This window comes from Triticum urartu, chromosome 5, assembly GCF_003073215.2.
Source record: "Triticum urartu cultivar G1812 chromosome 5, Tu2.1, whole genome shotgun sequence".
Taxonomy (NCBI): domain Eukaryota; kingdom Viridiplantae; phylum Streptophyta; class Magnoliopsida; order Poales; family Poaceae; genus Triticum; species Triticum urartu.
This window is the reverse complement of record NC_053026.1, coordinates 303,344,720-303,372,662: the sequence shown is the minus strand read 5'-3', so window position 1 is coordinate 303,372,662 and position 27,943 is coordinate 303,344,720. Positions and strand designations below refer to the sequence as shown.

General features: G+C 43.6%; 2 protein-coding genes across 4 annotated transcripts; one reads left to right on the top strand and one right to left on the bottom strand.

Moving 5' to 3' along the window:
- Positions 1 to 1,972: 1,972 nt before the first annotated feature.
- LOC125508719 (vacuolar protein sorting-associated protein 32 homolog 2-like) lies at positions 1,973 to 5,754 on the bottom strand. Of its 3 annotated transcripts, none has more exons than XM_048673502.1 (8): positions 5,484 to 5,754; positions 5,273 to 5,393; positions 4,378 to 4,515; positions 3,328 to 3,427; positions 3,037 to 3,122; positions 2,875 to 2,966; positions 2,382 to 2,496; positions 1,973 to 2,290 (listed from the first exon to the last, which is right to left on the bottom strand). In XM_048673502.1, the coding sequence occupies exons 3-8, from the start codon at positions 4,465 to 4,467 to the stop codon at positions 2,117 to 2,119; spliced, it is 657 nt and encodes a 218-aa protein (XP_048529459.1). In that variant the 5' UTR covers positions 4,468 to 4,515; positions 5,273 to 5,393; positions 5,484 to 5,754; the 3' UTR covers positions 1,973 to 2,116. The 3 variants fall into 3 exon arrangements, with proteins under 3 accessions (XP_048529459.1, XP_048529460.1, XP_048529461.1); XM_048673503.1 differs by having other exon boundaries at positions 5,335 to 5,393; XM_048673504.1 differs by lacking the exon at positions 5,273 to 5,393 and having other exon boundaries at positions 5,484 to 5,752.
- A 1,046-nt stretch (positions 5,755 to 6,800) lies between these two features.
- Positions 6,801 to 12,194, top strand: LOC125508718 (transmembrane protein 230-like). The gene is made up of 3 exons (XM_048673501.1): positions 6,801 to 6,977; positions 11,009 to 11,268; positions 11,797 to 12,194. Exons 2-3 carry the CDS (start codon positions 11,010 to 11,012, stop codon positions 11,874 to 11,876), a joined length of 339 nt encoding a protein of 112 aa, XP_048529458.1. The 5' UTR covers positions 6,801 to 6,977; position 11,009; the 3' UTR covers positions 11,877 to 12,194.
- Positions 12,195 to 27,943: the final 15,749 nt, after the last annotated feature.

Genomic DNA, 27,943 nt, shown 5'->3' with positions numbered 1-27,943 from the left:
ACATGATTTCCAGGACAGGGTTGTCGTACCACTCTGGTGCAGAACGTGTCCTTGTGGATCCATATATAATTCTTAGGATCGACAAAACCCTAATGGGCAAGGTTGTCAGAATCGCGATTCTGTTATACGATTCTACGACTTTACGATCCAAACTAACCCCTATGATTCTACGATTTTAGTTCATAGAATCTGCGTTTCTACGATTCTGATAGTGAAGATTCTATGATTTGCGATCCTACCATCAGTGCTCCGATCCGATTCAAAATCGCGATTCTGACAACCTTGCTAATGGGCTTTAAGGGAGAGAGGGAGGGGCTGCCTAGGGCAGGCCGCACGCCCCCCAAGGCTAGTCCGAATTGGACTAGGGGGGAGGGGTGGCGCCCCCTCCTTCCTTCTCTTCTCTCTTCCATTTTCTTCTCTCCTACTCCTACTACATGGAAGGGGGGGGGGAATCCTACTCCCGGCGGGAGTAGGACTCCCAGGGCGCACCATAGTAGAGGGCCGACCCTCCCCCTCCTTCACTCCTTTATATACGGGGGAGGGGGGCACACCATAGACACACAAGTTGATCATTAATCTCTTGGTCGTGTGCGGTGCCTCCCCCCCCCTCCACCATAATCCACCTCGGTCATATCGTAGCGGTGCTTAGGAGAAGCCCTGTTCCGGTAGCATCATCATCACCGTCATTACGCCGTCGTGCTGACGAAGCTCTCCCTCGACACTCTGCTGGATCGTGAGTTCGTGGGACGTCACCGAGCCGAACGTGTGCAGATCGCGGAGGTGCCGTACTTTCTCCCCCCTTGTTGCTATGCATCACCATGATCTTGCGTGTGCGTAGGATTTTTTTTAAATTACTGCGTTCCCCAACAAATGGCGGCGAGGCGACCTGGTCGGAGGCCCGACGCTAACGGGCGGCGCCGCTCCTTCCTCACCTCCGTTCGACGGGAGCTCATGGCGAAGGACGGTGGTCTTTTTCTTGCAACATCCTCTCTATTGCAAGAAAGATTTCTTTAACGTTAGTGAGATTACAAAACTTTCTTTAGTAACACCTGTATAAAGGTGAAAGACAATTTTGCTTGCAACATTAGCTCTGTTGCAGAAAATACTCTACAGCAATACTTCTGTTGTAAAAGTTCCGCAACATAAAAAAATGAGACCAACCCAAATGCTAACCCTCATTAGCTTTTATTTATAGAAGAAACTCTGCGAATGCCGCGTGTTAGAGCCTAGGCTCGAATCCAGGCGGGTTGGCAGCTACCCAGCCAACGAATTGACGTTCCGTCCTCAAGTTCCGCAGCATGAACTCTGTTGCAAATGTCCGAGCACAACATTATTCTTGTTGCAAAGCTCACAATTTGAATCTGACGGCTCCCAGTGGTCTAGGTGACCCATGACCCAAGATAGCACATTCTTTTATCGGCCAAAAAATTGGCTTCTTGCATGCGACTTCCATAGAAGAAATTTTCTTTTGTCAAAGATGGTACACGAATTACCTCGACAACGAAGAGAAGATTTTAGTAGATAGACACTTTTACACGTTGAATCCCATTATGCATTCGTACAAGAACGTCATCCACATTTGCACAAGAAGATTTGTCAACCGTATGTTGTTGGCGATATCAGGCCTCTTTAATAGGATTAAAGTGTCACGTGATCTTAAATTCTGTAGGAAAAAAACTACTACTCCCTCCGTTCCAAAAAGCTCCTCGCTAACAAGAAATTGGATGAATGAGTATATGATAGTAGCACAGAAAAAACAAAGAAAATCTACTGAGAGGTCTTAGTAGATAGATTATTTTTTTCAAAAAAAGAGTGCAAATGATTCCCAAAATCTAAGGATTCAAATATTGCGAATCAAACAACCACGCAAAAGAAAGGACCTAAATCCTTAAAAATTTCTTTTGAATCAAAGGAGCTCTCATTGAGGAGGCTCAGTGGGGACAGTGCACGCAGAGAAAGAGGGCAAACAGCATGCAAGAAATTGACAGGAGTTGATGCTCTTCAACATAACCTGAATTTTACAACATGTTACATGCACGCCGCAAGGATGGCAATGAGCCTCAGAGGTTTCAATGACAGCATCCCCTCCAAACCGCAGTATTTTTATAGCAGATCCCTAAATCGCCATCTCTGCCTGAAGTTTGGTCAGTTCAGCGAAATCGCTGGCCGCCAGTCGAGAAGAACTCGCCGCCGACGCTGATGGCGCCACGCGTGTCCCCCGAGGCGGTTCAGGCAGCTCCAGGTCCAGTTCTTCCTCCTCGAGGTCTTCCAGTTCCGCCTCTAACTCGTCCTGATTCGGGAAAGGAGCAATGTGTGACGGTATGCACCGGACAGTAAACATTGGTAAACCGGTGCAAAGGGTTAAATAAACCAATCCATACCTCGTCGAATTCAGCCGAAGCACCGAATGGTGTAGCAAGTGCGTCCTGTATCTGTTTCATATTTTCTGTATGTTCGTTCGCCTCTTCGATTGCATTCTCAATGTCATCGATACTCCTGCGGAAGGATTCCACATATGTCAGCCCATTCAGGTATGGATATATTATCGGCAACCAATGGGCTGCATTCCTACATCTATGCCAGGTAGCTTATACATGTATGGATTGTATGGCCATTGCTGCTGGGTGCGCATGTCACGACTATAAATGGAAAATGTTCAATGAACGGGGTCTAGTTAAGCTTTGGCAGGCGCAAAAACCCAAGAAAACACGAAGGGAAAATTAAGCAAACCTGAACTAGCTTGGACAGAAATAACTATTGGGGACAAATTTTCATTTCAGAATAGAAAAGGCAAAGTGAAGCCCTTTGGCACATGGAAATCCTACACCTTGGAATGCCACTGAAATGCACCAAGGAGGGATGATGGACTCTTACAGGGACTGTTGAATAGCTTTGACAGCAGATGACCCAGAGCGCAAAGCATCAACAGTGTCAGTTGTTGCCTTTGCATTTTCAAGCATTATAATCTGCACAAAATAATCTCCTATCAGTTTAATGCGTGGGCATATATTGAAATACTTCTATGTCTTACATTACCTGATCATGAACTCGCAACTGAAAATTTGATAGCTGCTCAATCTGTGTTTCATACAACTTCTTTTTCTTTAAACACTGAATCGCAGCTGCAACAAAGAAGCCGTTTCTCATGCAAGTTACAAAACCATAAAAAACTAAGAAGCATTACTTGTTATTCCAGGACCAAATAGCCATTAGCTAGAAACCTTTTTTAGACATGCAAGCACAGACTAGCAGTGTAAGTTTTTGCCTTGTGTCGATAGATTATGTGTAAGACCTGACAAATAAATAAAGGTTTTCCACTAGGCTTACCATTCTTATTCTTTGCCTTTGTATAGTCCTTAGCCTTTTCTATTTCCGCGGAAGACTTTTTCTGAAGCAAACGCTCTTTCTTCTCCAGCATTTCTAGGGTCTACACATTACCACAAAGTATTAACATATAAGCCACTGAGAATGAAAATATATGATAGTCAAATTAGCATTTAGCTGTATTCATAACTTGAGAAACTCAAATTTATCTTTTTGTCTAGCTGGTATGAGCCCCTGAACATATAAGAGTCTATCAAATTCTCTCCGATAAACTAAAAATATCTCAGACATTGCTGTGAAAAATGTTACTGTTGCAATAATGTGCGCAACACTAGGAAAGTGAGGACATGATGGATCGATGAGTATAATTAAGCTGAGGCTGCAGCGGGGAATGAACACTACAATACATCAACCTAATCTGACTTCGCATTAGGTTATTCTTTCTACAGTGACAATGATCTTTGTGTGCATGAAAACATACTTTTTTTTGGGGGGGGGGGGGGGGGTCACGCTGACATCACTTTGGTAGAAAAACAAGAAACAGGGTACAAAAATGTCCGCATCATATGTCCTCAAAACAGTTGAGCAAAATTTGACTAGGACGATACAGCTGACCATACCTTGAATTCAACCAACTAGACACATGACAACTAATGGTCAAAATCTGCAACCAACTGGCAGGTTTGTCCATCTACAAAGAGAAGACCTTTTAAGTATTGTTTTCTTCCACTATTGTGTTCTGGAAATCCATTGGATATAGAAATACCCACATCTGCATTACAGATTTACAGTACTCAAGCTTTTACTATTCACTTAGGTGATACACGGTATTGAGGTTTTTCTTTGTTTACACATTACCAAGTGACCAATTGCTCTGTTGCGAATTAAAGACCACATTTCTTGAAGAGAACTATTTAGAAACGTCCCCTAACTCCCAAGCCCAAAATCCAACCCTATCTTGACAACTCGAAGGAAACAGAAGAGCAGAAGGTAAAGGTTGATCGATATAAGAAAAACAAGCAAACATTTAAGTGGAAAAAGGGGTGGAGAGACCTCATGTAGTCGATCCAAGGTGGGGAGGGAAGAAGAGGCAGCCTCCTTCTTCTTCTTGCTCTTGGTCTTCGATATCAGTTTCTTCAGCATCTTCTTGTCACGCCCTTCTCCTGATTCTCACTCTTAGATGATGATGGCCTGTGTATGAAGGTATAGGTGAATATGAATGGGAATGGTGTTTGCAGTAGCGGTGTCTGGGTGAGGATCAGGGGGGAAGAAGTAAGGGGAAAAGGAGACTAGTAGGAGGAGAAAGGCAGACAGGGCCATTAGCATGTGACAGAAGATTCTCAGTTTATGAAAAAGAAAGAGTGCCACTTTCAGTGAGATCACCATCTTAGGATAGATGCCACATCCCCATGTTTTACAGTTTGCCTACCTGTGACCACTTTCTGCTGAGCAGGCTCCTCTATTCTTATATCAAGAGTAAGTATGACACAAACAATGGTTTCGAGTGTATAAAAATAATCTGTAGCAGGTATGTGGGATTAGGTTTGTGTTGCATCCTAAAAAATATTTGGCATCTTGCTGTGCTCAGCATTCATGTGGTTAGTTGACCCTAGGTGCATAGCTCGTGGCAACAATCTGCACCTCTCTTTTAGCCCTATGGCACATATCACTCCATGCTTCTTACTTGAGACAAATGCGATAAAGTAAAGTGGTAAACTAAACTATCTAATTTTCCTTTTCGGTGGAGTAGTTGAGCTGTCATTCTCTAACTACGCAAGTTGTGACGATGAAAGCTAGTAGGCCATATCATCTGCGCTGGCTCTACGATAAAGCATGAAACGCGCCTTGCTAAATTTCTCGACACGATAATTTATTCCGTGACCTCTTTCTTCAAGAACCACCCACTCTTTGCAAACAAAAAAGGGCTCAGAAACAGAAACAATCTTACCCCCTCTTCTATCTTCCCTTCAAAGTGCAAAGGTAGTAGGTTAGAAAAAATTCCCCACTTGCCTGCACAACGACAAGCTAGAAATCCGCGAGCTCCCGCCGACGAATCGAGTTCCCGCAGGCTGCAAATGCGACGCCCGCTTATACATCCGGAAACTTAGAAGCAAGGGTGGGCGGGGGATTAAAATCGACGGCAGCATCCGCACGCGTACCAGTCTTACTGCCGAGTCGACTCCACCGATCCGAGTTGCCGCGTCAGCCCATCTTGAACCGAAGGGCGCCGCATTTCTCGCCGGAGTGGAGCCGTGGGGAGCAGGAGATGGCTTCTGGTATCGGCCTAGGCGGCGCAGTACGGTGTGCGCTGTGGGCGGGCAGGACCACGGTGGTCGCCTTTTTTTAGAACTACCACGGTGGTCGGTGGTCGGTGATCTAGTGGAGTGGTGGCGGACACGATTCGGATGCTGGGAAGACCTCTGTGGCATGCAGTGCGGCGGTCAATCCTATATGACGGCCGCGTGCAACATATAGTTGCGGCTTCGCAGAGGACTCCTCCAGACGGGCCGGCCCACATAATAGCTGTTTTGTTTCGTTTTTTTCTCTTTTCTGATCTTGGATTTTCTTCTTTTTTTGGGTTTTTATTTTTCAGATTCTTTTGTAGGTTTTGTAATATATGATGACCATTTTTTTTCAAATACACACTAAAAGTTTTTAGTGCGCGGTGAATATTTTTCAAATGAGCTATTTACACGAAACCATAACTTGAAGGCAACTTATAACACTTTACCACAACTTTTGAGTTTTTCAACACATGACCACAATTTCTAGACTAATTCTCAACACTGAGCCCAAATCTGTTGGTGTACACCTTCTAATAGGCAATCTAAGTGATTGGGCCCACATGTCATGCTCTAGGTGGCAAGTTCCCTCCTACATTGCATTTATTGAATGTGTGTAAAATAGCATCACGCATAAAACATCCTCGTCTTACCAACGACGCGTTCGCCTGCAGTTTCTACGCCATGTACCGCAGAAAAGGAAAAAAACAATTGTCTTCACCTTCTCTCAGGCTCCGTCAGACCAATGCTGTCGTGTGGACGCCCGACCGCTATACGTTGGTGATCATCCTATGGAAGAATTTCGACCACCCTATTGACACCTAGCTCCCTGTTCAACACATTGGTGGAGTTTATGGTGCCAGCCGGGGCTGCGAAGAGGAGGGGATGGTAGGCCACATAGGAGCTCACACGTGACGAATTTTTGCCACTTAGGTCCGAACATGTGGGCCTAGTTTGTCAAATTGGCTATTACAATAAGTTGATCAACAGATTTGGGCTTAGGGTTGACAATTAGTCCAGAAGTTGGTTGTGATTCTGCTTTGGAAAATTCAAAAGTTGTGGAAAGTTGCTATGAAGAAATGGTCAAATGTTGTGGAAAGTTGCTCTGAAGAAATGGTCAAATGTTTTTTAAGGGGTAAATGGTCTTTTTTTGTGTGCGTCAAATGTCGAGAATCCATCCAAGTTTCAAAAAAAAAAAACTCGAGAATCCATCCAGAATCCAGAAGAAAAGAAAAGGAAGAAGGCCCAGCGGCGAGTCGTCTGCTTCTCATCTCTGATCGTTCCCCTCACCTCCTCCTCCAGTACGCACCAGCCGGCAAAGGGGCGCCCTCCGGCGGCCGGCGACCCACTTCAAAGGAGCACCGACAGCAGGTAAGCCCCCATCTCCCCCCCCCCCCCCCCCCCCCCCCCCCCCCCCTTCCCTCTCCTGTTCTCCTCCTATACCCCAGAACAGTAATGGTCATCTCTCTCAATTCCGGCCGAGCCTCCTCCATGGCCGTCCACCGCCCATGGCGAGCCCCCTTCCAATTAATCCGCACTGCACGAAATTCTCACTGTAGGGATTGATTTCCCCTCATCAATTTCTCTGTGGCGACCCTTGCGCGGCCACCTCTCTTCCATTTTCTGTGCCGCCACCTGGCCTTCATCAGCTAGCACCCCGTCGCCGCAACACCGTCTACATCGCCGATCACCGGATCTCCGCCTCTTCACAGGTCCTCCGCGTGGGGGACATCTCCTCGAGCTTCTCACACCACCTCCCCTGCGCAGCTCGTCACCACCAGATCCTCCTCCGTCTCGCACTCCCTCCCGACCGCATCACCTCTCGGAAGCAGGTAGCAGGCACGACCACCGAATGAGTCCACATCCTCCACCCAATAGATTGAACCGGTGTGTTTTTGCTTGTGAATTTAGACCGCTTGCTGTGTATTTCCCATAAATTGAACTTACTTGCCATTGATTGAACTTGTGTGCATGTGCATACTAAGTTCCCTATCAGAGGTTCCAAAAAATCGCACTCGCTAACAAATCACTGCTGTGGGATCGTCCTTGTTTATCTAAGGCCTGAGTTGATGCCCATATCGACGTGACCAACTTATTAAGCATGTTCCCTATTATATGAGCAATGCTGTTTTTTAGATGGGTTTGCTTGCTAGTATATACTAATACATTAGTATTGATTAAATGGGCAATACCAATTAGTATTGATAGAGGCAAAGGTGTCCCATCTTTCGATGAGAAGGTGATTATCGTTTCGAAGGAATAGACTTTGACGATCCGACTATGAACGTGCGAGGACGTCACGCCTTAGCAATCGCTAAACCAACTCCGAGAGATTATTGACCATGCCGGAGCACGATCAACCTGACCATGAAAGTCTATTTCCTGTAAGCAAACGAAGAACAAGCAAGAAACCTAAGATTGCAATCTGGATATTGCGAATATAAGATGAAAGCTTTATTGATCAAGGTGGGGTTCTGTGACGCCTGGTTTGGTCGTTGAACACAAATGAAGTACGCGGAGTTGCAGCTAGGGCGAACTTTTAATCTAAACAAAACCCAAAGTCTAAACGACGCCTTAAGGGCTGTATATATGGAGGAAGAGGGGTCCGAAACCAACCCTAACTCTATTTTCCCCACACATACGGACTCTAAAAACAGCCTATACTTCAGTATTTCGAAATTACATGGACCTGACCCAAAAATAAGGTGGCGCAGCACCTATTATAAGCTATGGACGAAATTTATAAAATGGCATCTTGCATATTTCGTCCATGTCCTTGTATGTCATCAAGGAGGCTTCAAAGTACTGAAATCTGCACTAGAAACGCCATTATGGTTCCCTTCACGCGCGCCTTCATCTCCATGCTTGTTTCTGCTCCAGTGTTCATCTCTCTTGTCCATGCTAGGCCCTTCATTAGTAATCAACACAAAAGTATCCAATTTAGGCAGCATCATATTCTCATGAACATTAGAATTGTTACCCAGAAACGAGAATACCTGGTAATTCAATTTGCGTGCGCGAGCTCTAGTGATTGGTCCAGTATGTATAGCAGCAGGGGCAGTGGGTGTAACAATGGTATTGATGTCCTCATCATCATCCCCTTCTTGAAGTGAAGTCGTCCTCGACGGAAGCTCATCTTCCTCACCCAAATAGGGCTTCAAATCTGCAATGTTAAAAGTGGGACTAACCCCAAAATCTGCAGGCAGCTCAAGTTTATATGCATTATCATTTATTTTCTCTAACACCTTAAAAGGACCATCAGCACGTGGCATTAGCTTTGATTTGCGCAAATCAGGAAAATACCAATTAATGAAACTGCATTGCTACAAAAAAAAAATCCACCGGCGACCACGGGGGAAAGCCCCCATATGCAATGGTTCTATTGGGCACTGGACATGGCCCCATGATGAATAATAAGATGTATTAGTGTTCTTTTGGCAGTAGTTTCCTGCTTTCTCAGTCTTGCAATCAGAAGTCTTGACTTACAGCAGAAAAGGTAAATTTTCCTGTCAAGGTCATTGCAAACTATAGCTACTGTGAGACTAGTGCTATTTCCTGGCAAAAGTAAAATTTGTACGTTTCTGTGATACACTTAGTAGGAAAAACTTGTATATAACTAGTTGTACCACTCTCGGTACTTGCTTTAGGACACGAGATTTTTAGTTGTGTTTCGACATATAAGTTTGCATGTAGCTATGATGTTAATTTCTCTCCTTTCTTTCCCTTAATTCCATTCATCTGTCATCCCTTTCCTGAACATTTATGCATCACCACCTAAGCAAACAGTCATCTTTCCAAAACACTTGACTAGGAACGTATGCAGTTATAGCATTCATCTTTCAGAGCACTGAACAAAGGTTCATATAGCATTCTCAGCAATTCCATGGTTTCGTGAAGATAGAACTTTCTTAAACACCATGCCTATCAAAGTATTCTATCTAAAAGGGCCACACATTTTCTTGGAACTGGAGGTCTAACTGAACATAACTTGGCACAGAAATGCAAGTTTTAAGCATGTTTTTCTTACTATTTGCATCTATATACTACGCATCATATGATGCCTATTGCTTTCATACAGCAATGGTTATTTAAACGGAAACCATGATACTTCGTCCACTCTTGAAAGAACTACATCCTAGAATCGATGAAGTCAAGTCTATCCAGCTTTAACCAAAGATACGATCATGAGTTTGGGTTACATGTATGAAAAGGAATGTGTATATTCGAGATATAAATTCTTCAAATCATAACTTCATTTTCTGCAACTTATGTACTCCCTCCGTCCCAAAATAAGTGTCTCAATTTTGTACTAGCTTTTAGTACAAAGTTGTACTAAGGTTGAGACACTTATTTTCGGACGGAGGGAGTAGAAGCATAAAATTTAGTGATTGAAAGCTGTGTCTTATAGACTTTGAAATGTAGGAAGCACTATTCTTCTATTTTCTACAGATTGTGTACAAGTGATTTTGAAGTAAAGCCATAAGCAAAAGAAACTTGAATTGAATTTGAATGTTCAAAGTTGTTATGAGAATCCCAAATTTTGTAGCTGGAAGAACTTTGGTTTATACTCCCTTCGTTCCTAAATATAAGTCTTTTTAGAGATTTCAATATGGACTACATACGGATGTATATAGACATATTTTAGAGTGTAGATTCACTCATTTTGCTCCGTATGTAGTCCATATTGGAATCTCTAAAAAGACTTATATTTAGGAACGGAGGGAGTATGTATTATGTCAATGTTTGTATCTGTTCTTCTTCTACATGTTCATTTAATTGGTTCCAAATTACACGCGGGAAGGAACTCCTGATGAGCTTCACTGAAAATCTTGATAAACGCTTTCTTGATCATATAATGAAGAAAAATCTTGATAAGCGTGCTCTTGGTCATTTAACAAATTTGAACTCTTCTCCGAGGGCGATTGCACAGGAAATGTCTAATGTCCACATCAAGCATTACCATCAGTGGCGAAGCTACATGTAATCTGTGGGGTCAACTGACCCCACAGTTTTTTTGAAAACCTCCTTTGATTAGTAAGCTATCTTATAATAGTCTTTGGATTCATAGACTAATGACCACAGCTTGCTAATGACCCCACATATTACCATCCTGGTGCCGCGCTGATTACCATAGCATAATAGCCTCCTATCTGGATAACTTCAATTTTGTGAAACATGTCATTGTCTTGACTGTTTTAGTACTTTATATGCAGCCTATATATTGGCAAAACAGCTAGTCCTCAGTTTCTCTCCGAGAGTGGAATTTCTCTGTTTCTTTCATTTGTTGGTGGTGATTTCACATTTCGTGATTTTCTCAACTCTTCTGTCTTGTATAGTTGTATTACTTTGGCCATTTTTTGTACTTGTAGTCACAGTATGTGTTTCCAATGCTGATACTGCAGTATGGCGGCCAGACGGAACATTCCTTATTCTGTTCTTCCTACGGAGGACAGGGATGAAGACAATGTTGACCGCCGGTTCACATACACTCCAAAATCCTTGAGGAGGATCCCGTGGAAGTCGATTGCCCTAGCATTGTTCCTCCTCTTCCTGGGAAGCTCTCTTCTCTTCCTTTCGTACTTTATATCCACAGGTCACATGGAGGGTGATAGCTCTCAGGTGTATGGTCTATTGTTCCTGGGCATCCTTGCCTTTCTTCCTGGTACGTCAATGTTCTTCGCTTCAGTTTCCATATTAAGATTGATATGAAACTGTTTCATCTTCCAGTATGAATATTATCTTCCTCCAATTATTATATGAATATTCCTGTAAAAACAGTGGGCACTTGCATATACTTCCTGTATATACAAGGGCCATTTGCATCACTGGGGTAATTAAGCATGGTGCAGTTTTTAATCTGCTCATTACGCATGTCCACTTGCATATACTGGTTAGTTTTTGATCTTCCTGTAAAAACAATGTCCACTTGTATCACTAGAGTATGTGAGACAAGGTACAATGTTGATATGTAACAGTAGCTGCTATAGGCTCTTCCATTTTGGACGAAACAGGCCCGTTTTGGTATCTCAATTATTATGCTGAAAACATAACTTTTCCTACTCTTCTGCATGTCAACCATTACCTGGAAAACAAATATTATCTTGCTCTTTAGCATCTCATTTAGAGAACCGATCCACTTTTCAAACGAGTATATGGTTTTTACGTGTACATATTTACATTGCTTATGCAGGATTTTATGAGACCCGAGTTGCATACTATTCATGGAGAGGAGCACCAGGGTTCACCTTTGCGGCCATTCCAGACTATTAGGCTTCGATTCTAACTCATCTACTGGGCAGTAAAGATATTGAACAGCAAGAGCCAAAATACGAAACTTTATCGAGAATGAAATGAGCACTTATTGTTATGTTTGTACTACAAATAGCTAACATGTAGGTGAAGTCGCCTTGTGTTGATTCTATGTCACATGACGGAGTTGTTCCATCAGGCAAGCTATGCATGTGCTGCAGAGCTAAAGCTGCTCTTGTGCTTTGCTTGCTTGTGCATTGCTATGTAGATTGAACTTCTGGAGTTACCTAAGATATTAGCTTTATGGCTTAAGTATGTTAATCTACAAATATATTTTTAGGGCTTTGTTCTATTTTGCGTGTTGAAGATACTACATATTACCCCATATACTACCTCGGTCCTTCCCCTTAGTATTTTGTGCCAAATTTTTACCGTAGATTTGACCAACAGAGTATAAGTTGTATGTCACAAAACTTATATTGTTGAATTCATATTCAAAAGAGGTTTTCAATGATACTATTTTCATGGTATATACCTTATTTTTTGATAGTTAAATCAAAGGTCAAAGTTTGACCCAAAGGGACTAATAAATCAGGACGGAGGTAGTACTTTATCTGTAGTTTCTGTCAGTTGCATCAATCATTTTTGTACTTTCTTTCGATGCTGATACTTGAACTGTATCTAAGTATGCCAATCCTCACCAAGATAATTTCAGAAAAAAAAATCCTCACCAAGATTGTTATGCGATCTTTGGTTTCAAACGACCGGTTGTACTACTTGTCCGATACAATAGAATTCCCTGGTACATAATATGATTGATATGCCTGTATATGTCATGTGAAAGGTACATTCAGTTTGTTTGTTTTCGTTCTTATCCTGAAAAATGCAACACCTAGTTTATCAACCAAGCTAGGTTTGCCATTCTGAATCCTAAATGCCAGAGCGATTATGTCACACATCAGTTTTCCAGGGGTTTGTTTGCACTCTGGCCAAAGTATAAGTTTCACCTTATGGTTTACATGCAAGTCTCATGTATTACATGAAATTTTAAACTTGGGGTAAAACTAAAACGCAGCAACGGGCCTGGGTCTGGCAGTGCTTGTTCTCACAGGTGCCCGTTGTCGTGTCGTTGGTTAACGTGGACGGGCCTGTGAGAAACATGCAATTGCGGCGGCTTGAGGCTTCGTCTTCAGTTGATGTGTGTTCCATAACCATGGTGGTTCATGCTGTATCATGCTTGTATCACTGGAACTTGGGTAAGTGTAGCTGCAGAGTTAATGGGTGTAACCATGTATGGTTTCCTCATCAAGTTCAGAGGAACAAGGTACTCCCTCCTATCCGAAATAATTGACGCATCCTCTCTATAAAATGCTGTATAGAGGTTGCGCCAATTAATTGGGAACGGAGGGAGTACTAAAATTGCATTGTTTTCTGAAGCATTTTATAGAGAGGATGCGTCAATTATTTCGGATAGGAGGGAGTACCTTGTTCCTCTGAACTTGATGAAGCAACCTAGCATCAGTACATTGGATTTATTCTTTTAGAACATCAAAGCAACTATGGTGGAAACATCCCCTCTAGAATTGGCAGGGGTGAAAAGTGGTAGCGGATAATCCGAAATATCTGATATTCGTATTCGAGAAAATGCCTATTTGTATCCGAAACATCCGCATCCGAACCAAAATGGAAATGAAAATTATCTGTATCCGAATTTATTAAACAAATAAAAAATAAAATATGGTAGGAGATTTTGACACAAATATGGATATGGAAGTGGATATATCCGTATCCGAATAAGATTATGCGAGGTAATTTTAAAATTCTAGGTCCAATATTCCAATTATCCAACATAAAGCCAAATAAGTGGTCAAATTTTACTCTTTATATGATTAAACTTATAAATTATTATGCATTACAATAGTATTTATTCATAAACCTATTTATCATTGACTTACTGTATGTCACAAGTTGATTATTTTAGGTCACATAGCTATCGACTAATTTACTTAAGCAATATGTTGATATTATTCGTATCCGTTCCGAATCAAGAAAATATCCGATACATATCCGTATTCGAATAATATCCGAGCCGCATCCGTATCCGATAATATCCGTATTCGGATTCGTATTCGTTTTGAAAATATGAAAATGGAAGTGGTAAGAGCACTATCCGATCCGCATCCGATCCGTTTCCACCCCTAAGAATTGGGCTATTGCTTTCTGAAAAGGAAAAAAAAATGTTTTGCCTCATTTGTTAGTTACAAGGAAAACTATGCTTTCCTTCATAAATTTTTTGCAGTTCGTAAACACAACAAAACAAGCTTAGATGGTGTTTGGATCCAAGAGATTTATTTTAGTCTGACTAAAAATAGTCTCTTTAAGAAGCTAAAGTTCTAAGCACCCCTGACTAAAGAGAGGCTAAAATTAGTCTCCAGACTAAATTTTTTTAGTCAGGGGCACCGCTACTAAAATGTGGATTAGTCCTCGCTCTCCTCATTTAACTCCTCTCCTTTAACACAGGCGAGTTCTGGATTGGAGGGTCTGGAAGATAATAAATGCTCATTAACTTGATTTTAGTCTCTTTAGTATTTGGATCCAAACATGGGTGAGGCTAGTAAGTTTTAGTCCCACTACTTTTAGTCATGAGACTAAAACGTATCCAAGCACCCTCTTACTACCTCCTTTCCGGTTTATTAGGCATGTGTGTATTTCCGGATTGACAATCATTTTTCTTGAAACCGAGGCAAAAAGCTTGCCTCGTTCATTAATTAAGAGGGAAGAGTTAATGTTACATAACAGTGACTCCACACATAGCCTGTCAGGGAAGAAAACTAACAAAAAACAAGCGGATTACTCTCGCGGCATTATGATGCTCATGTGTCTAGCCCCCGCGGTGATCCAAGGTTTGGCCTCTTCATGGATAAGCTTGAGTAGGTAGAATGGCAGCGTTGGTTTCTTCCTGAAAATTCTAGCATTTCTCCCGTTTCAAATGACTCAACAAACAAGCATGGAGGGAAGCCATGGCTTTCCGGTTTGTGGTATTGGGCTTTGACATGTTAGTCCACCAAATTTGACGTTACGCACCGTCGCCCATTGGTGAATCTGAGGGTCCCCAAGCCCAACCATTCGCGAAATGAGTTGCGTGGGGCAAAATGCAAAGTCAGCTTGGAGACCATCTGCCGCCTCACCCACCTCGGTGGGCCGGGGATACTTCACTTGGGAAAGTTTGCAAGAGCCCTCAAGTTAAGATGACCTTTGGTTGGAGTGAAAGGATCCGACTAAGTTGTGGGTGGGTTTGGTGAATCCGTGCACTAACGTGGATATGGACCTTTTCTATGCTTCCACTGTCATTACCATGGGAAATGGTGGGAAGATGCCGTTCTGGAAACGCCATGGTTGCATGGGAAAAAGCTAAAGGATATCGCCCCCTCCTCATCTTCGCCCCCTCCAAGCGCAAAAAATGGATGGTGTGGAAGGCTTTTGAGGGACAATGATAAGGTGCACAAGATCAACAGCTCCATCAACCTCGCAGTCTACCACATCATTAAGTTTGTGCACCCTTGGGTCCGCCTAGAGCAGATCCAACTTTTGATGATATCTCTCGGAAAATTGAGGTGAATCGAAAGTACTCAGCAGCTTCTGCTTGCAGGGTTCAATTCTTGGGTTTCACTTCGACCACCATGAACAAGACCATTTGGAAGGTTTGGGCAGCTTCCAAGGTCAAGTTCTTCTCTTGATTGGTGCCTCAAAACAGGATTTGGACGTCCGATAGATTGACGAAGAGAGGTTGAATAACTGTGGCCTTTGCACCCTTTGCAAGCGGGCTAACGAGGCATCCTCCCACCTCTTCTTTAAATTGATAATTTGACCAACCTAATGCAAGGTGTATACTGCAAATTGATACCATTACCTAAAGTTTCTATAGATTTATTTTTTGAAATACATAACTTGTATTATGTTGGTCAAATTGTCAATCTAGAAATATGCGCAGACTTAATAAACCCGAAAAGACTTCGAGTAGATCGTTGAGAAAAAATAAAGATCGGGGAAAACAAGTACTAACAAAATGCTGGCCCCAAGGCATATCTAAAATCGATTATCGCATGACATGTTTAATTAACCATACAGAGATGAGATCTAAACAAGAAGACCGGGACAGGCATGCCATGTACAAACCTATCGACAAGGCGCACGCAGTGCCACATGCATGCATGCATGCATGGGGCTGGGCATACAAGAGAGATATTCAGAGCAACGGAAGTGTACAAGGGGAAGGGCGCAGAGGAGAGCTCGTGTGAATGTGGCGCGGAGCAGCAACGGACAAGGGGAAGGAACACAACACGCAATGCAACGCAACTGCACCGCCGTGATGTGGTTTTAATTATTTATCTGCGCACATGGATGGATGCATGTACAGTGGTATGAGTACAAAATTAATGAGCAGTCACTCGGGGAGATGGATGAACCCTACAAGTTAAATTAACGAGCGGTCGCTCTCAATGAAATGGATGGACGTGCGGCGTGCGTGCCTGCTGTGGCTAAATTTCGTGTTTTGATCTTTTTCCAAAACCTATTTGAGATCTGACCCTAGTTTGATTTTTTTTAATATTTGACCCTTTTGCTATTGCCAGAGACCATGGCGGTAGCTGGTAGGATATAGCAGCCTACCGCCAAAGACCCTGGCGGTAGGGTTGCATACCCTATCGCCAAAAACCTCCTAAATATTGAACACAGTGCATGCTCGTGCCTATCACCAAACACTTTGACGGTAGGGTTGTGCAGGCTACCGCCAACCCGTTTGACGATAGCGATGTTTCCTACCGCCAAAATCCCTGACGGTAGGTTGTTGGACCCTACCGCCATGAACTCTGGCGGTAGCAAAAGGGTCAGATGTGGATTTTTTTTTTAAATTAGGGTCAGATAGGGTCAAAACACAAAATTTTGGCGCCTGATGGGGCTGGGAGTGAGCGAGTGAATCGAGGCGGGGCGCGCAGTAGGGCTGGGAAAGGTGGGGCAATAATACGGTAATGATGCTGGCAATCATCTGCCGACAAATACACAGGGCTTGGGGTTGCGGTGCCCGGTCTGGTACGTGGGGAGGCTTGATGTGATGCTCGGTCTGTCCGTCCGGTGACGAAACATGCATGCATGCAGCAGTCCGTCTTGAGACGTGCAGCTCGTACATGTGTGTGCTTGTGCCTATGTGTCACAGCTTCAACAGTAGCAGCACTGATCACCACCAGTCACGCTTTGTTCAGGACGGTACATATGCATCCAAACATGGAACATGTACACGAAGTAGTAATTCCAAGATCGAGCATGTATGCATGCAGTGAGTGAGTGACCCGGCTGGTCGGGCCTGCGTGCTCCAAGTATGTACTATAATTTTTTGAGAGACTTCAAGTATATACGTAATCGGATGAGAATTAGCAATGTCTCATGCAATTGCTACACTATTTGATTAATAGAAAATGAAAGAAAGAAACACCCACGAATCTCCATGCAAAATTCAACGATATATAGAGGAGTTAGAGGAGACATGATTATTTCTCGTGTGGATGAGAGCTAGGCACAAGCACATGAACATAGCCCGATCGATCACGGGACATAGAATGAGGTGCCGCCGAACTAGCAACTAGTGAAATACTACTATTACTAGGTAAAGTGTGTACGACTCTACTATATATTGCTACTGGTTAGAGCCCCAAGCTTCATCTTCTATCACTTGTCTGGCCGCAATAAGCGGCATTCTGTCGGAGCCCAGGGTGAAACGGAGATCGACATTTGTGTCACCTTGTACCCGTCTCCACATATCGCGTACGTTGCCGCTGTCACGTCACGCCCAGCAATTAGCCCTTGTCCTCGATCGGCATATAAGTAGTACTGAAAACCCGTGCATGCACAGTTAACACACAAGGACTAAGAACTATTTCATGGTCATGTGACGCATGGCATCTGCAGCTATGCGCCTCTTCCTCTCCTTGCCTAGCAACATACAGTCCACCTGTCCCATGTTGCTTCGTCGAGCTCTCTTTTATCTCCCTCCTGTTATCTTTTGTGTGTGTGAAACGACCGATCTTTCCTTTCTCTCGCGCTTGCTAGTAGTGTCTACGTAGGTATCTACGACTGCACTGATCAGTGCACAAACATGTCCAATGGAACGAAACGCATGCACGGCCGCATGACATGCTCGATCTGGACCGCCGGCCCTGCATCTGCATGCATGCATGGCTAGCCTACCGCAGACACGTGAACGGCTAGCACGGCACGAAATTCTCGCCCTTGGCCACGCCGGACGGACGACACTTACCTACTCCTTTCCCATGCTCCCATCGATGTCATGCCATCGATCCGGCCTATCCATCTCTTGCTAGCTAGCTGCAGCATGCATGCCTATCAAATGATCCTACTTCCTACCACGAGGTGCATGTAAAGGAGATCCACATGCAACACAAGATGAAGGTCCACACGCTGTACATATCCTCCCGTGACATAGATTGGGTCGTTTACCTTGATGCTGCTGCTGATCTGAACATACGCGTGCACTGTAATTGGGTAGATCTCATTTGCCCGCCTAGAGCTGCCTAGCCACCATTTTTATCCTCTTCTCCTTGTATACATTTGTACCCCGGCCCCTTGTACTGGCCGGTTCGGTTCCATCGCCGTTCGTTTCTTATCTTCACAGGCAGCAGGTCGCTACTGCCGCATCAGTCTGCTCAGTGGTCCCTCTCGTTGCTTAATTTGCCAAAAAGAAGAAGAAGAAAAAAAAACTTACCAGTTTTACTCATGAATTTGTGTGAATCCTAGCTACGGGCCTACGAACTGTTCACGGTTTTAGGTTTGAAAAACCCGCAAACCCTTTCGAAATCCAAAATTGCGGATTTTCGGCATGTCCAGTTATCATGTGTCCTTGTATATATTAAGAATTCAAGATCCCAAGAGTTACAGCATAAATCCGAATCAAAGGAGACGGGGATAGACATATACCCTTTTAATATAGACAAGGGTCTTCAATGTTGCAAGAAATATATTTTTAACAATATGTTGCAAAAATATGAGTAGTAGGGAAAGAAATTTTGTGCAATCCACCTTTGAACGTTGTGAGAAGGAGTCTTAGCAAAATAATAATAATCTAAGACCATGCCACAGTGCTAGGACCAGGCCATAATAAACAAAAATAATTTATCTCATAATATTCAAGGTATTGAGTGATTTTGCGGTTGCATTGTTAGGGGCTTAGGGCTAAGAGGGAAAAGTATTGACATGTTCGCTCCAGCTAAAAACCAGGGCAGACCTAGAGGGAACTTTTAGAGGGAGCATAACATCTCAATGAGGGCCAGTCTTTTGGAAATTCACAACAACACCAACAAAATTGAACAATGTGCTTAGGCCCCTACTCAACTCTCTTTGGGTGCGGCCCCTGCTCGTCCTTAGACCATATAGATCTTAAAAGTTGTGGATATTTTAGCTTGCTATAGCATATGTAGTGATTCCTACCTTAAGGTCTACTTATAAGATTTACAGATTATACACACTCTTAGATAAAATATTCAGCACACAATCTTATAAGGGTTGACGATGGAAGTTCATTTCACCCGTCAAAAGATTTCCCGTCTCACTTGCCCTTCACACTGCTTTGGTTATTTAACTTGATGTGAAACCCTAGTGGAACTATAGCACATGACCGATACGTCAACCAATATTGATAGTGACCCTCCCCACTCCGTCCATAAATTAACCACGAAAGGTTCGATAAACCGCTCACAAAAACATGGCAAACATTATTTACTTTTAAGGAGAGAATGACAGAGGCCTCTGTATCAAATGATGCATGCAACCATCTTTCTTTTCCAAATGTTTTACACAACACTTGTGTGATGAAAGGCATAGAGACAAACCTCATAGTGAAACTTGAGAGATAACTGATCGTCCTTATGGGTGCAAACCTATAGGATGCAAATGGGTATTCAAGAAGAAGCTTAGGCCTGATGGTACTATTGAAAAGTACAAGGCTCGGCTCATGGTTAAGGGTTATACCCAAAAGGAAGGTGAAGACTTCTTTGATACTTACTCACCTGTGGCTCGACTGACCACTATTCGAGTTCTATTTTCACTAGCTGCCTCGCATGGTCTTCTCGTTCATCAAATGGATGTTAAGACTGCTTTCCTAAATGGAGAGTTGGACGAGGAAATTTATATGGAACAACCAGATGGGTTTGTACCAGATGGTCAGGAAGGAAAAGTGTGCAAGTTGCTGAAGTCTTTGTATGGACTCAAGCAAGCACCCAAACAGTGGCATGAGAAGTTTGAAAGAACTTTAACAGCTGCAGGCTTTGTTGTGAACGAAGCTGACAAATGTGTGTACTATCGCCATGGTGGGGGCGAGGGAGTTATCCTTTGCTTGTATGTTGATGACATACTGATTTTTGGAACAAATCTGAATGTTATTAAGGAGGTCAAGAATTTCCTATCTCGCTGTTTTGAGATGAAGGATTTAGGAGTGGCTGATGTCATTCTGAACATCAAGTTGTTGAGAGACGATGATGGTGGGATTACATTGCTTCAATCTCACTATGTGGAAAAGATCTTGAGTCGCTTTGGCTATAGTGACTGCAAGCCCTTTCCAACACCATATGACGCGAGCGTGTTACTTTGAAAGAATCGAAGAATTGCTAGAGATCAATTGAAATATTCTCAGATTATTGGCTCGCTTATGTACTTAGTCAGTGCTACAAGACCTGACATCTCTTTTTCTGTTAGCAAACTGAGTCGGTTTATCTCAAAACCAGGAGATGTGCATTGGAAAGCTCTAAAAAGAGTTTTGCGTTATTTGAAAGGCACTAAGAATTATGGAATTCACTACACTGGGCACACAAAGGTGCTTGAAGGGTATAGTGACTCAAACTGGATCTCAGATGCTGATGAGACAAAGGCCACGAGCGGATATGTATTCACTCATGGAGGTGGTGCTGTTTCTTGGAAGTCTTGCAACCAGACCATCTTAACGAGGTCAACAATGGAAGCAAAACTCGCAGCACTAGATACAGCTACGGTCGAAGCAGATTGGCTTCGCCGACTCTTGAATGACTTGCCGGTTGTTGAGAAACCTGTATCGGGTATCCTTATGAACTGCGACAATCAAACTGTGATCACGAAAGTGAGCAGCTCAAAGGATAACATGAAGTCATCAAGACACGTTCAGAGAAGGTTAAAGTCTGTCAGGAAAATGAAAAACTCTGGAGTTATTGCATTGGATTATATCCAAACGTCTAAAAATCTGGCAGATTCTTTTACTAAGGGTCTATCACGTAATGTGATAGATAATGCATCGAGGGAGATGGGTATGAGATCCACAATATGAGTTGTTCACAGTGGTAACCTATTCTTTATGATCGGAGATCCCGTGAATTAGATGTGGAAGACAAGCTGTTGATCAACTTAGAGGAGAGTATCCTTACTATTATCAATACCACTCCATGAAGATGCAATACTCTCCTAAAACTGCATGGCAGGTTGATGTATATATTAATGTGTTCTAAGTGGCCCATTCAAGTAGAGATGTTGTCCTGCAGAACATCTTTTGAAGAACACACCTATATGAGTCTGATTGTCAAACATCGCAATCTATGAGAGTAGGGTTCTCTCTAGTAAACTCATGAAAGGTCTCGGAGTATGACACATAAGCTCCACCCGCGGGGAAGACCCACGGTAGCCACGTATCGGTCAAGGCTTTATGTGAAGCTAGATTCGCAGAAAACTTGCAGTTCAAGGCCCAGTCCACTATTCAAGTTGCTTACTAGTGTAGCATAGAGTTCTAGGTGGAAGTTCAACTTAACAGTCTCCACTGCAGTACCGGTATATAAACAGTGTTTTGGAACCAAAGGCAATTTTTTTGTGCCTCTGGGATCTGGTGGGGGATTGCTGGAATTTTGTCTATTTTGGGCCTAGCCCAATAGCAGTTTCAGAAATTCTTAATAAATCCTAGACGCCCACGCAGCCCATTCGTGCAAGGCAAGAAGTGGAACTAAAGTTTAGTCCCATATTGCTAGTTTAGAGGGAGTTGGACCTCTTTATAAGGGAGGTTCTTTCCCCACTTGTATGAGCATGAGAACAAGAGGGACATCCACGCGCGCTCCTCCTCCGCCGCCCGCCTTGCCACGCCACGCCACGCCACGCCTCGTCACGACGCGTCGCGGGTTGCGGGTTGCGGGAACGAGCCGAACCGATCTCTAAATTTTTGCCACGCACGACGGGTATACGAAAGGTCACGCGGGAGCTGAAACGTTTTCTGTAGTGGACACTGAATTCGAACGGCGCGCCTCTTCGGCCGCTGCCTGTTCGCTTCGTCTCCCTCCGTTTCTTCACCTCCCGCCGCAGCCTGTTCGCGTCCTTCTCCTGTGCCTATATAAGAGAGGTCGCTCCTCTCCAGAGAGACACACCAGAAGCTGTCTTCCTCTCGCCACAAAGTTCCGAGCACCGCGCTGCTGCTACGTTCTTCCCCATCCCGTCTTGCGGCGTGCACTGCAGGTCGGAACAGTAGGCCTTCGGAACCGCACCTTTTGAGTCATGTACGGGAGAAGGGTGATAAGGTTTTTGGGGAGTGCTCTGCACGACTACTGGCTTCTTCATCACGGACTCCGACGACTTCTTCCCCGACGTCGATTACCTCAACGACGACATGGCTGGAGAGGATGTCGACCCCAAGTCCAGTGCTTCTGCTGCTGCTGTCCCATACGTGTTCTTGCTCTTTCTGTTAGATGTCATGACACAGTTCTTTTCTCTAGTTTCTGCCCTATATATGTTAGGTTCTACTTCATATATGCAACTTCATCTAGTGTCTGTTCTAGATGTGTTTAGTTCAAGTTCATATATGCAGATGCTCTTTACCTTCTCTCTGTCAGAACGCATGACTTGTTTTATCTCTACTATATTAGTCATGCTTTATCTAGTATTTCTGTTAATAAAATCATTTGGTAAATTGCTCATATTTCCAACAATCCAAAAACCTTATTATAGGCAATTTACACCAAGTGGTTTTGCTGCTTCTATGAGACCTCCTATGTTTGAGGGTATCTACTATAAGAGGTGGCACGTGAGAGCAGTCTTATGGTTTCAAACCATGAGTTGCTATGACGCCATTCTTGGCAAACCTGAAGGAGAGCTTGATGCTCAACAGGCACAAGATTTTCAGAAAATGGATACTCTGTTTAAGGCTGCTCTCTTGAGTGTTCTTGGTGAGAACATAGTTGATGCTTATGCGTCAATTGATAATGGAAAAGATATGTGGGATGCACTCGAGGCCAAGTTTGGGGCCTCGGATGCTGTCACTGAGCTGTACATCATGGAGCAATTCTATGATTACAGGATGAGTGTTCTTGATGAGATACAGTCATTTGCTAGAGAACTTGAGCACTTTAGTTGTATGCTACCGGACAAGTTTGTTGCCGGAGGTATCATCACTAAGCTTCCTCCTTCATGGAGGAACTTTGCTACTTTACTGAAACACAAGAGACAGGAGTTTTCCTTTTCGGATCTCATTGGCACTCTTGATGTGGAAGAAAAGGCGAGAGCAAAGGACACACGTGCTCGAGGTATTGAGGGAGGATCTAGTGCCAATCTGGTACAGAAGAAGAACTTCCAGCCCCACAAGTTCAAGAACAAGGGCAATTTTGATGGTAAAGCAAAGTTTGATGGGAAGAACAAGGCTGTGCAGCACACGAACTTCAAGAAGAAGAATGACAAGAAGAAAGGTGCTTGTTATGTGTGTGGAGATCCTGATCATTGGGCTCCTAGTTGCCCTAATTGCTATGACAAGCGTCACCCTGGGAAAGGCGGCAAGACCGCTAATGTTGTCATTGGAGACACTGACATGAAGGATGATGGGTATGGTATATTTCCCACTATTCTTTCAGTATGTCATTCTCCTAATTGGTTGATTGACACGGGTGCTAATGTGCATGTATGCGGTGATATTTCCATGTTTTCGTCTTATCAGACCGCAGGGACTTCAACCGTGCTGATGGGCAACGGTTCAAGTGCTTCTGTTCGTGGTGTTGGCACGGTCGATTTGAAGTTTACTTCGGGGAAGATCGTGCGACTAAAGAACGTGCATTATGTCCCCTTCGTCAATAAAAATCTTGTTAGCGGATCTCTTCTGTGTAGAGATGGCTATAAGCTTGTCTTTGAGTCGAATAAATTTGTAATATCCAAGTATGGAACCTTTGTTGGTAAAGGCTATGAGTCAGGAGGCCTGTTTCATTTATCCTTATCAGATGTTTGCAATAAAGTTATTAATCATGTTTGCAACAATAGTGAATCAAATGTGTGGCATTCACGTCTTTGTCATGTTAACTTTGGTTGCATGTCGCGACTAGCAAAGTTGAACTTAATCCCTAGTTTCACCACTGTCAAGGGATCTAAGTGTCAAGTGTGTGTGCAAGCTAAGCAACCTCGTAAGTCTCACACGACTACAGAAACGAGAAATCTTGCACCACTAGAGCTCATATATTCAGATCTATGTGAAATGAATGGTGTTTTGACAAAAGGTGGAAAGAATATTTCATGACGTTAATTGATGACTCCACTAGATACTGTCGCATGTATCTTCTGAAATCTAAGGATGAGGCTTTGAACTTTTTCAAGATCTATAAAGCTGAAGTGGAAAACCAACTTGATCGGAAAATCAAGAGGCTTAGGTCCGACCGTGGTGGAGAGTATTTTTCTAATGAATTTGATGCTTTTTGTGCGGAACATGGTATAATCCATGAGAGGACGCCTCCCTATTCACCTCAGTCTAATGGGGTGGCCGAAAGAAAGAACTATACTCTAACTGATTTGGTTAATGCCATGTTAGACACATCGGGTCTCTCCAAGGCATGGTGGGGGAGGCGATATTGACGGCATGTCATGTCCTAAACCGAGTTCCCACAAAGAATAAAGAGATAACTCCATTTGAGTAATGGGAGAAGAAAAGGTTAAAACTCTCTTATTTACGAACATGGGGTTGTTTGGCGAAAGTCAATGTTCCAATTCCAAAGAAGCGGAAGCTTGGACCAAAGACTGTGGATTGTGTTTTCCCGGGATATGCTTTTCATAGCATTGGCTATAGATTCTTGGTTGTAAAATCTGAGGTACCTGACATGCATGTCGGTACGATCATGGAGTCGAATGATGCGACTTTCTTTGAACATATCTTTTCCATGAAGGACGTGGCTACCTCATCTAATTAGGAGATGCCTAATTCATCGAATCAGGAACCAGTTACAGTTACCAAACCTGCCATTTCGATGGAACACTTTGAAAGTCATGTGGAGGAGAACAATGAAGTTCCTACTAGGAGCAAGAGACAGAGGACTGCAAAGTCCTTTTGTGATGATTTTCTTGTGTATCTCATAGATGACACTCCCAGTTCTATTTCAGAGGCCTATGCATCTGAAGATGCTGACTATTGGAAGGAAGCAGTTCGTACCGAGATGGATTCCATCTTAGCGAATGAAACTTGGGAGATAACTGATCGTCCTTATGGGTGCAAACCTATAGGATGCAAATGGGTATTCAAGAAGAAGTTTAGGCCTGTGGTACTATTGAAAAGTATAAGGCTTGGCTCGTGGCTAAGGGTTATACCCAAAAGGAAGGTGAAGACTTCTTTGATACTTACCCACCTGTGGCTCGACTGACCACTATTTGAGTTCTACTTTCACTAGCTGCCTCGCATGGTCTTCTCATTCATCAAATGGATCCTAAGACTGCTTTCCTAAATGGAGAGTTGGACGAGGAAATTTATATGGAACAACCACATGGGTTTGTACCAGATGGTCAGGAAGGAAAAGCGTGCAAGTTGCTGAAGTCTTTGTATGGACTCAAGCAAGCACCCAAACAGTGGCATGAGAAGTTTGAAAGAACTTTAACAGCTACAGGCTTTGTTGTGAATGAAGCTGACAAATGTGTGTAATGTCGCCATGGTGGGGGCGAGGGAGTTATCCTTTGCTTGTATGTTGATGACATACTAATTTTCGGAACAAATCTGAATGTTATTAAGGAGGTCAAGAATTTTCTATCTCGCTGTTTTGAGATGAAGGATTTAGGAGTGGCTGATGTCATTCTGAACATCAAGTTGTTGAGAGACGATGATGGTGGGATTACATTGCTTCAATCTCACTATGTGGAAAAGATCTTGAGCCGCTTTGGCTATAGTGACTGCAAGCCCTCTCCAACACCATATGATGCAAGCATGTTACTTCGAAAGAATCAAAGAATGGCTAGAGATCAATTGAAATATTCTCATATTATTGGCTCGCTTATGTACTTAGCCAGTGCTACACAACCTGGCATCTCTTTTGCTGTTAGCAAACTGAGTTGGTTTATCTCAAAACCAGGAGATGTGCATTGGAAAGCTCTAAAAAGAGTTTTGCGTTATTTGAAAGGCACTACAAATTATGGAATTCACTACACTGGGCACCCAAAGGTGCTTGAAGGGTATAGTGACTCAAACTGGATCTCAGATGCTGATGAGATAAAGGCCACGAGCGGATATGTATTCACTCATGGAGGTGGCGTTGTTTCTTGGAAGTCTTGCAAGCAGACCATCTTAACGAGGTCCACAATGGAAGCAGAAGTCACAGCACTAGATACAGCTACGGTCGAAGCAGATTGGCTTCGCCGACTCTTGAATGACTTGCCGGTTGTTGAGAAACCTGTACCGGGTATCCTTATGAACTGCGACAATTAAACTGTGATCACGAAAGTGAGCAGCTCAAAGGATAACATGAAGTCATCAAGACACGTTCAGAGAAGGTTAAAGTTTGTCAGGAAAATAAAAAACTCTGGAGTTATTGCATTGGATTATATCCAAATGTCTAAAAATCTGGCAGATTCTTTTACTAAGGGTCTATCACGTAATGTGATAGATAATGCATCGAGGGAGATGTGTATGAGACCCACAATATGAGTTGTTCACAGTGCTAACCTATTCTTTGTGATCGGAGATCCCGTGAATTAGATATGGACGACAAGTTGTTGATCAACTTAGAGGAGAGTATCCTTACTATTATCAATACCACTCCATGAAGATGCAATACTCTCCTAAAACTGCATGGCAGGTTGATGTATATCTTAATGTGTTCTAAGTGGCTCATTCAAGCAGAGATGTTGTCCTGCAGAACATCTTTTGAAGAACACACCTATATGAGTTTGATTGTCAAACGTCGCAATCTATGAGAGTAGGGTTCTCTCTAGTAAACTCATGAAAGGTCTCGGAGTATGACTCATAAGCTCCACCCGCGGGGAAGACCGACGGTAGCCACGTATCAGTCAAGGCTTTATGTGAAGCTAGACTCGCAGAAAACTTGCAGTTCAAGGCCCAGTCCACTATTCAAGTTGCTTACTAGTGTAGCATAGAGTTCTAGGTGGAAGTTCAACTTAACAGTCTCCACTGCAGTACCGGTATATAAACAGTGTTTTGGAACCAAAGGCAATTTTTGTGTGCCTCTGGGATCTGGTGGTGGATTGCTGGAATTTTGCCTATTTTGGGCCTAGCCCAATAGCAGTTTCAGAAATTCTTAATAAATCCTAGAGGCCCACGCAGCCCATTCGTGCAAGGCAAGAGGTGGAACTAAAGTTTAGTCCCACATTGCTAGTTTAGAGGGAGTTGGACCTCTTTATAAGGGAGGTTCTTTCCCCACTTGTATGAGCATGAGAACAAGAGGGACATCCACGCGCGCTCCTCCTCCGCCGCCCGCCTTGCCACGCCACGCCACGCCACGCCTCGTCACGACGCGTCGCGGGTTGCGGGTTGCGGGAACGAGCCGATGTCTACATTTTTGCCACGCACGACGGGTATACGAAAGGTCACGCGGGAGCTGAAACGTTTTCTGTAGTGGACACTGAATTCGAACGGCGCGCCTCTTCGGCCGCTACCTATTCGCTTCGTCTCCCTCTGTTTGTTCACCTCCCACCGCAGCCTGTTCGCGTGCTCCTCTTCCGCCGCCGCTCGCCTCGCCACGAGCACCGCGGGTTGCGGGAATGAGCCGAACCGATCTCTAAATTTTTGCCACGCACGACGGGTATACGAAAGGTCATGCGGGAGCTGA

Bases quoted from the DNA above. Each gene is read 5' to 3' on its own strand.
- LOC125508718 (XM_048673501.1), top strand. From the start codon at position 11,010: ATGGCGGCCAGACGGAACATTCCTTATTCTGTTCTTCCTACGGAGGAC. The intron at 11,269-11,796 runs GTACGTCAATGT...TTGCTTATGCAG, and splicing joins CATCCTTGCCTTTCTTCCTG to GATTTTATGAGACCCGAGTT.
- LOC125508719 (XM_048673502.1), bottom strand. From the start codon at position 4,467: ATGCTGAAGAAACTGATATCGAAGACCAAGAGCAAGAAGAAGAAGGAG. The intron at 2,497-2,874 runs GTAAGAGTCCAT...ATCCTTCCGCAG, and splicing joins AAAGCTATTCAACAGTCCCT to GAGTATCGATGACATTGAGA. The intron at 2,291-2,381 runs GTATGGATTGGT...TTCCCGAATCAG, and splicing joins CTTCGGCTGAATTCGACGAG to GACGAGTTAGAGGCGGAACT.